The 9,989-nt window shown below is 41.5% G+C and overlaps 1 protein-coding gene across 3 annotated transcripts; it reads right to left on the reverse strand.

The window, feature by feature from the left end:
• Nucleotides 1–635: 635 nt before the first annotated feature.
• LOC107372890 (uncharacterized) lies at nucleotides 636–8,164 on the reverse strand. 3 transcript variants are annotated; one of them, XR_011515775.1, is made up of 3 exons: nucleotides 7,809–8,164; nucleotides 1,368–7,716; nucleotides 636–949 (listed from the first exon to the last, which is right to left on the reverse strand). XR_011515775.1 is itself a non-coding variant. In XM_015941087.3 (2 exons), the coding sequence occupies exon 2, from the start codon at nucleotides 5,770–5,772 to the stop codon at nucleotides 2,368–2,370; it is 3,405 nt and encodes a 1,134-aa protein (XP_015796573.3). In that variant the 5' UTR covers nucleotides 5,773–7,716; nucleotides 7,809–8,164; the 3' UTR covers nucleotides 636–2,367. The 3 variants fall into 3 exon arrangements, 1 of the variants encoding a protein (XP_015796573.3); XR_011515774.1 differs by having other exon boundaries at nucleotides 636–703; nucleotides 796–7,716; XM_015941087.3 differs by having other exon boundaries at nucleotides 636–7,716.
• Nucleotides 8,165–9,989: the final 1,825 nt, after the last annotated feature.

Consider the following 9,989-nt stretch of genomic DNA (forward strand, 5'->3'; position numbering starts at 1 on the left):
CCCTCGGCGAACGTTCCGTCGCCTAGCAACCGTGGAACCGCTGAGCAGAAGGGAGAAGGAACTTAAAATGGTGGAGCTCGAAGCATTATTGAGCTTTTTAATAATTTCCTTGCTTCTGGAGGAGTTAGAAGAGATGTATCGACGGCGAAGGCATTTTCTATTGCTCAGGCTGAGAAGCAACAATGAACAGGTTAAGTAGTTTCTGTTAAGTAGGCTTTACCTATCGGCTATAGCTAGCTTACTGGATAGTTTTAGCAACTTTTTACAGGTTGTAAACAGACTCCGTATTAAATTTGAACCTTATACTCAAATACAACTTCAAATATTTTATACTTACTCAACTACAAAAGCTCCCCACCAAAAGAGTTACTCAAGTAAGAAGAAAAAAATGTGAAAATGGCTTAAATAAAAAATCATTCTAAAATATGGATATCATTAAATAACAAATAACTGTTAGCAGAAAGAGCACATTACATTACCTGTAGAAGGACATCTAGTGAACAAAAATAAAAACTTGTTATATGACTTACAAAACTTAATTACGGACAGCACTTTCAAAACATAACTGATCTTTTGGTCTTCATTGTTCAAAAGTTAATGTGCCGGCTTGTTCACATACACGAGAGACACGAGCGTTCCTTTTACTGATGTTTAATGCGGTCTTGCGTCTTCTTACTCTTTACACCACATGAACACCGTAGAACTAATGAAAAAGCATAAATCATGTACAAATTAACAAGTTAGTTGCCTTAAGTTGGCTAACATACAGAATTTGTAAATAAAGAATAAACATACCACTTTGGCCTGCTAGTAGACAAACCGGTAGACTTGAAAACACTTTACCTTCTTCTCAAATGTTCTTAACTGGCACACATTTGTCCATGCGCAGCAATAAAATCTCCGAAGCTTCGAGATACAGGAAGTGACGTCACAGCGCTCTTAAACATGCCTTATCAAAATAAACCAATTCAAAATTACTCAAATATCAAAAAGTATTAATTCTGTGCACCTGTAAATGCTACAAAATGTATTGAAAAACATGAAAAATAATACTTTCAATAAACATGTTAAATAAACTTACTAGGGCAATCACAAAATCACAGTGCCATCTTGTGGTGAAACTTTGAACAAAAAAGTTACTTAAACTGCATTTACACTCCCACCATCACACTGCAACTAGCATGGGTGATTCTAAATATGAATAAACAAGATAATGAACTTAGCAATATTACAAAATAGACATTACTTATGAGCCCTTACTCTGCTTCAAGCAAAAGTACAGTCTTGTGTATAGGTCTTTCTAAAACGGTCTTAGCTGAATGTTTTCCTTTGTTGTTCCGAGTAGTGTCACCGATGAGAAGTTTCACCTTTCTGACTCTGCCGTCAGCTCCTGGGGTGATTTCTACTACTCTGGCAAGTTTCCATTGGTTCCTTGGAACACAATCCTCTTGTAGCAGAACAATGTCATTTATCTGTGTGTTTCTGCGGTTCTTATTCCACTTTCTTCTCTGCTGCAGGTTTAACAGGTACTCCTTTCTCCATCTGGTCCAAAATACATTAGCCAAATACTGCACTCTTTTCCACCTTTTCTGCAGATAAAGATCTTCTTTGACAAATTCGCCAGATGGTGGTGAGATCACTTCTGACTTCATGGTCAAAATATGGTTTGGCGTCAGCGGCTCTGGCCCTACAGGGTCGTTGATACACTCCACAGTTAATGGTCGACTATTTACAATTGCCATGGCTTCATACATGAAAGTTCTTAATGATGAAGTATCTAATCTTGAGGCAGACTGGTCGAGAATGGATCTTAGAACATTCCTTATAGTACGGATCTGTCTCTCCCAGACTCCGCCCATATGACTAGCAGCAGGTGGGTTGAAAACAAAAGTAATGCCCAGCTCTTTAACCTTCTCTTAAGTTGCTTGCGGGAACAGTTCGTTTCTTGCACCAACGAAATTAGTGCCTTGATCGCAATGTAATTGACTGATCTTGCCACGTATTGCGATGAAACAACGAAGTGCATTGAGAAAACAGTCTGTACTGAGGTCATCCAGGACTTCTATATGGATAGCTCTTGAGCACATGCATGTAAACAACAGTCCATATCTCTTTAATTCTTTCCTCCCTTCCTTTACACAGAATGGGCCGAAGCAGTCCATACCGCTGTATGTAAATGGAGGGGTGGCTTCCAGTCTTTCAGATGGCAAATCGTTCATCCGTTGATCTTGATTGCATTTCCTGTATTTCCTGCATTTAACACATTTGTATATGAACGATGACACTTCTGTACTGCAGCCAATAATCCATATGCCATTAGCACGTATTTCATTGACTGTCATCCCTCGACCTTGATGATGTATCTTCTCATGGAAGTGTTTGATGAGAAGCTGTGAAACATGATGCTCTTTTGGCTGGATGGAGTGACGCTTGTGTTAGTCTTCCTCCCACCCTCAGGATATTGTGTTTGTCAAGGAATGGACTTAACTGGTGTAACTTGGAGATTGATGCCTTGACTTCTTCCTTTTCTTTGAGCGACTTGATTTCTGTGCCAAATGATTCACTTTGGATGGTGCGTAAAATGAACTCCTCTGCATCCTTTCTTTCATCTAGCGTTGTGCTTTCCTTGGGCATTTCATTTAAGTTTTTTGCATACTTTACACGTCGCCGTAGTCTTGCTTTGACAGCTCTTGTCCAATCTGAAAACTTGTGCAGTCGCTCTGAGAAAGGTTTATCTTCTTTTGTCTTCACTGTGAAAACTTGTACAACCTTGAGTTCTGGGTCTTCCGTACTGATCTCGTTCACTTCGATTTCTTGTTTTGGTAGTTCCTTATCCCATAAGAAGCTCGGTCCTGTGAACCAATTGGAGTCTACAAGTTCCTTTGTCATGACTCCACGTGATGCGTGATCAGCAGGATTTTGTTGAGAGGCAACGTATTGCCATTGACTTGGTTCTGTACTTGACTTGATTCTCTGTACTCTTTTGGCAACAAATACATGGAATCGTTTTGCGTCATTGTTTATATAGCCAAGAACGACCTTGGAATCAGTCCAGTAGTACTGCTGAAGATCTTGGATTTCTAACTCGTTCTTTAGAAAGTTAGCAGTTTTTGCAGCTACTGCAGCCGCTGAAAGCTCCAATCTTGGGATGGTAACCACTTTAGTAGGAGCTACTCTGGCTTTCCCCATCACAAGGGTGCATTGCACGTTTCCAGTTTTGGTCACAGTTCTTAAGTATGAGCACACCCCATAACCGTGTTCACTGGCATCAGCAAAACTGTGCAACTCATACTTCAGATCTTGGTTGAATGTTGGTGGTACATAACAACGTGGTATCTTTATGGAAGACAAGTTCTGAAGGTCCCTGAGCCAAGCTTCCCATTGAGGTTTGAGATCTTCTGGAAGTGGCTCATCCCAACCCAGTTTTTTCTGACACATTCTTTGAAGGATTCTTTTGCCAACTAGAATGAATGGAGCAACAAATCCAAGTGGGTCAAATATTGAAGCCACTGTGGAGAGCACTCCTCTTCTAGTGAAGGGGTTGTCCTTTACAACAACTCTAAAGCAAAATGTGTCTGAGGTTACACACCAATGGACCCCTAAAGCCCTTTCCATCTTTGGCTCACCAAGAGCTAGGTCCAAATCAGTTGCTCCAGCTGCACATTCTTTCTTTGGGATAGTGGCAATCACTGTTTTGCTGTTGCTGATGAACTTATGTAGGTGGAGCTTTCCTGTGTTACAGAGTTCTCTGGCTTCTTTCACAAGCAGAATTGCTTCTTGCTCTGAGTCCACGCTGGCCAACCCATCATCCACGTAGAAGTTGCGTTGTACAAACTTCACAGCAGCTTCACTAAACTTGCCTTCACCTTGAGCAGCTAGGTGCTTAAATCCAAAGTTCGCGCATCCAGGCGAGGATGCTGCACCGAATAAGTGCACTCTCATACGAAAAACTGATGGTGGCTTATCCAGATTGCCATCCTCCCACCATAAGAATCGAAGATAATCTTGATCTTCTGGGGCGACTTGAAACTGATGAAACATACGCTCAACGTCGCAGATAATAGCCACATGCCCTTTCCTGAAACGACACAAAACTCCAACAAGGGTATTTGTGAGATCTGGGCCTGATAGAAGGTGTTCGTTTAGAGAGGTATTCTGAAACTTAGCTGAGCAATCAAAGACAACACGTATCTTATTTGGCTTTTGTGGATGATAGATGCCATGGTGAGGTATATACCATGCTGGTTGGTTTTTTAATTCAGCCTCTGGTACTTTCTCAGCATCACCTCTTATTATGATGTCATGCATGAATGCCACATAATCTTTGAAGTAGTGCTCGTCTTTCCTCAGGCGCCTTTCCAGGCACTTTAGTCTCAGTTCTGCACAAAGTTTGTTGTTGGGCAGTTTGGGTTTTTCTTGCTTGAAGGGTAGCGGCATTTCAAAATGACCATTTTGCTTTAGTTTTATACCGTCTTTCATTTTAGTCAGAAACAATAAATCTTCTTGTGACACTGGCTCTTTCTCAACACTTCTTTCAACAAAGTCCATCTCCAGCACTTTAATTATGTCAGCTGGATTGATCACTTCTTTGACTTTGTTTCTGCTTACAAAGTGGACTTCAGTTTTGAGCTTATGAGTGAGTTCTACTGCTGGCAGGACTTGTTTAACAATAACATGATGACTTACTCCTATTTCATCTTCATAATCATTCTCAGAGTTACTATAACCAATGATGCTCCAACCAAGCAGGGATTTCTGTGCAAATGGCTGGTCTCTTTTGCCACTAATCACCTCCAGAGGGAGTAAAGCTTGAGGACAGTTATATCCAATCAGCAATCCGACTTCACAGTCGAGCTTAGGAGCCATTTCTTCTGATAGATGTGAAAGATGGGGCCAACTCTCTGCGGTAGTGTTTGTGGGAATGTGTGACCTATTGGCAGGAATATAGCTTCTGGTGTAAGTTGTTGGCAGCTTGATTCTGACTTCAGAGTTCATTCCTCTTACTTGTAAGTCCTTTAACTTGTGACTTGACACAATCCTTGTTTTGGAGGTCATAGTGGAAATCTTGAGTTGGACAGGTTCAAATTTTGTATTCAGCGATTCAGCTGTGTTCTTCAGGATGAAAGTTGTATCACTTTGAGTGTCGAGCAAAGCATACACAAGCCTTTCTTTCTCTGGTTCATCCACGGTCGATACATAAACTGGGATAACTGAGGAAGTACAACCCTTTGATTTTTGTTGTAATACTCTGTTGGATGTGACTTGCTGAGATTCTTGCTCTTGTGCTTCAGACACCTTTTCTGTCTCCTGATTGTGGTTTGTTGGTTGTTGATTATTCTTTGCTCTTTTCTCTTTATCCCCCTTTTCCCTGTCTTGATGTAGACAACTTGGGTGAGGTTTCTGACATCTGTCGCACACACTTCTAGACTTACAGTTCTTAGAGTTATGACCATACTTGAGGCAACCAAAGCACAGGTTTTCAGCCTTCACAAACTTAACTCTTTCTTCAACTGATATTTCCATCATCTTTCGACATTTATGTAGTGTGTGACCAGGTTTCTTACAAAAGAGACATGTAACAAATGTCTTTTCATTTGAGCTTGTGTTAAGAGTTTTAGCACTCAGGGTACCACTTCTTCTTGATTTGTCTTTGTATGGATGCTTGTTATCTAATTCAGTTGGCTTTATTGCCTGTAGTGAGGTAATCGGGTTGCATGCAATTCTTGCTTCTTTATTTAAAAATTTAACAAAATAACTGAAGTCAGGAAACATTTTGTGTTCATCTTGGAACTCTGTAACTTTCCTGTTCCAACGTGCACTTAACCAATCAGGTAACTTTGCTGCTATTCTCTGATTTTCCACACAGTCATTTAAAACTTGTAAACCTTGGACATATGGAATCAGCAAACTCACGTAAATCTTTACAGTCCTTGGCTGTGATTTTAGGCCATGATTGAATCTTGTCACGATAAGACTTGCCAATCACAAAAGGATCTCCAAATCTGTCTTCGAGCATTTCCCAAGCAGCACAATATGCTGTATCTGTTCCAGCTAGAAAGTGACCTTCGATAGCCTTCTTAGCTGAACCTCCAACGTACTTTCTCAAGAAGAAAAGCTTTTCTTGTGTTGGCAGATTTTTGCGATCAACCAATGTTTGAAAAGACAGCTTCCAGTCATTATACTGCAGCGGGTCACCTGTGAAGACTGCAGGTTCAGGCACTGGAAGTCTATTGGCTGTGATTGCTTCAGCAAGTGTCTTTACAAGATCAATGGAGGCTGCTTCACATGCAATTGGAATTTCTGTTTTCTGGACAAATCGTTGATTTGCAGGATCTTTAACTTGAGAAGGAATGAATGGCTTTGAGTGAACATTCAGAAAGCGTGATGGTAGAAGGGAGCTATCTTGTTTGACTTGTAAATGTACACTAGTAGGCGGTTCTTCACCCTCATTTTTTATGCTTTCAGCGTACACTTTTAATCTTGCTTGTGCTGCATTGTGCTTTTGCAGCTCTTTCAATAGTTCCACTTCTTTTCTTTTCTCTTCCAATTTTGTCTTTATTGTAGTGCTCTCTGTTAGAAATTGGGCTCTTTTCTTTGCATCCTCAACTTCAAGTTCTCTGATTTCTTCCTCACATTGATGTTGTGTTTTCATTATTTTAATTACCTCTTCTGTTGCTGCCACTTCAGCTGCAGCTTCCTGTCTTTGTTGCAGTGAAACTAGAGATGACTGCCTGGACATTTCAGAGATGGACTTTGACTTAAATGTGATCCTTGAGCTGATGCTGGATGTACTGCTTTCAAACACAGATTCAGAATCTGGCCAAGGAATACTATCTGGATCCCCATTTTCCTCCAAAAGGCACTTTGCCTTTGCTCTGGCAGCTTCACTGACAGCACAACAAACATCACATCTTCTCCGTATTTCTACATCAGGACTTTCAATCCTTCTAATATCATCATGTGTGTTGCAGATATCAGTCATAATGGCGTCTATGGCACTCACAGCTTCAGGTATTAAATCAATATCTTCATTTTTCACCATTCTCTTAAAAGAGTTTATGTGATATTTCCATTTCTTATAGAATCGCTGAAAATCCTTGGTCAAACCATGTAACTTTGCATCTTCCAAAGATTTTCCCTTTTCAGTGAGTGTGCGTGTGCGCTGGCTTCTGCGTGGGTTTTCTGATTGTGAATTAATAGATATTGAGGACTGTTGAGCTTCCTCTCCATTTGGCTGTTCTTCTGTATCCACTTGCCTTTCATCATCTTGTGTTTTAAGCTCAGCACAACTTACAGTGGGCTTACTTTCATCTGCCATTTTGTCTTGTTATCACTTTGATGAACTTATTTCAATTTTGGCCATGTACCTTTAATCTTAATTGATGCAAACTGCTATTTCTTTTGATGGAGAAGCCACATTCAGTGCAACAATCCACAAGCGCTTGCGCTACTTTCAAGACACAAACTTGAGTGCTTGCTTATTTAGCTTCTGCTTGTTAGCTTGTTTCATGTGTTTGTCCAAACACGTGATACTTCCCTTAGCACGTCGGTAGCATCCCTTGCTAATAGCTTGCTTCCAACCGTCTCCTCCGAGGCAGTGTAGTGTTCTACTGTGCCGGCTTGTTCACATACACGAGAGACACGAGCGTTCCTTTTACTGATGTTTAATGCGGTCTTGCGTCTTCTTACTCTTTACACCACATGAACACCGTAGAACTAATGAAAAAGCATAAATCATGTACAAATTAACAAGTTAGTTGCCTTAAGTTGGCTAACATACAGAATTTGTAAATAAAGAATAAACATACCACTTTGGCCTGCTAGTAGACAAACCGGTAGACTTGAAAACACTTTACCTTCTTCTCAAATGTTCTTAACTGGCACACATTTGTCCATGCGCAGCAATAAAATCTCCGAAGCTTCGAGATACAGGAAGTGACGTCACAGCGCTCTTAAACATGCCTTATCAAAATAAACCAATTCAAAATTACTCAAATATCAAAAAGTATTAATTCTGTGCACCTGTAAATGCTACAAAATGTATTGAAAAACATGAAAAATAATACTTTCAATAAACATGTTAAATAAACTTACTAGGGCAATCACAAAATCACAGTGCCATCTTGTGGTGAAACTTTGAACAAAAAAGTTACTTAAACTGCATTTACAGTTAAGTTTTTAGAATTTTGAAAGAATACCATGAATATGTACAATATTATCACATTTACAATTACAGCTTTGAAATAAAACTTTATTTGTTCTGTATTTCTCTTTAACCAGACTAGACCCAGATACTGCAGGATTAACCTGAGTGTCCCAGTCCTGGACCGTTTTTCAACAAGCAAGATCCGAGACCAGACTTTCGTGTGAGCAGGGAGTCCCTTTCAGTGCTGCTGAATCTGCTGAACCAAGATCGGCGTCATGGTTGGGGTGCCACAATTGAGACCCTGGTGTTTCTTTTCTGGTTGGCAAGCGGAGCATCTTACAGGGTGGTCTCCAGAGTGTTCGGGATACCTCGTTCGACTGTCCACCGCATCGTCCACAGAGTCACGGAGGAGGTTGTGGCCATTCGCCACCAGGTCATCTACCTTCCAAAGACCCCTGAAGACCTGGAGGTGGTGTCCCAGGGGTTTGCAGGGCTGGCACGGCACAGAGCTTTTGTTAAAGCTGCAGGTGCCATCGACGGCTGCCACATCAAGATCAAGCCTCCAAGCGGCCCTGATGGTCACTGCTACAGGAACAGGAAACTGTTCCCCTCTATCATCCTGCAGGCTGTGTGTGACCATCAGGGCCGCTTCATTGACACCTACGTGGGCTGGCCGGGGTCGGTGCACGACTCCAGGGTGCTCCACCACAGCCCGCTGTACAGGCAGTCAGTCTACCCTCCTCCAGGGCACTTCATCCTCGCAGATCAATCAATCAATCAAAGCTTTATTTATAAAGCGCCTTCCGCAACCCTGTCAGGAAGCCCAGGGCGCTGATGGGTGGGCGCAGATGGTGGGTACCCATGCCTGCAAAGCCCACTCCCACTCATCACTCCCTACAAACGTGGGAATCAAGGTGTGGCTGCCCAGCGCTTTAACAGCCATCATTCCAAGGCACGCTCTGTGATAGAGTGTGCTTTTGGAATGATGAAAACCAGGTTCAGAGCCATCTTCCTGCAAGCGCTGGAGGTCCACCACACCTTTGTGCCTCACGTAAGTGTAGGAAATGTTGCTTTTCACATTTCTTTGAAATAAATTTAAATTAATTAATTTATGTATTACAGGTTGTTACCGCTTGTGCCATCCTCCACAACATCTGCCTCAGTGCTGGAGACTTTGTGGTGGCGGAGGATCAGCCTGAGGAGGATGGTGGAGATGATGAGGGAGAGGCTGGTTTGGAGGATGTCAGCGGTGCTGTGAGGTGTCTGCCCTGGAGGAGGCTCCACTGGACCATAACTACTGTTAACAGGTAACAAATGAATGAATTTTCTTTTTTTTTTAATAGCCTAACATTTCACCAATAGTATGTAGATTTTGTATTTATTATCTCCTATTTGTCTATGTTTCAGTCTTGGTCACGTAGCAGCCGTCGACAGCCAGCCCTGCAAACCGGTGAACGATGCAGTGGACGGTCAAGACGCATCTTGAAGCCCTCTGCAGACCACCCAGTAGGATGCTTCACTTGTCAACCTGATAAGTGCAGCCACGGGTCTCAGCTCCAGCACTCCATCCATGACATTCATCTGTTCAGCAGATCCAGCAGCCCTGTTAAGAGACTTCCTGCTGAAAAGTTTTTGAAACGGTCTTGGAACAGGACACTCAGGTTAATCCTGCACCAAATATTAGATTTTTCTCTTATTTTGTATGTTTCCCTTAAGTATTTTGTGTATATATGTTCAACCATGTTGGATCTACATTTTTGTAAATAAAACTATTAAGTTTGATCCATTTCTGCATTATTTTCCATATTACATTATTTGTTTATTACATTTAACAATACACGTT

This window comes from Nothobranchius furzeri, chromosome 12 (genome assembly GCF_043380555.1).
Source record: "Nothobranchius furzeri strain GRZ-AD chromosome 12, NfurGRZ-RIMD1, whole genome shotgun sequence".
NCBI lineage: Eukaryota > Metazoa > Chordata > Actinopteri > Cyprinodontiformes > Nothobranchiidae > Nothobranchius > Nothobranchius furzeri.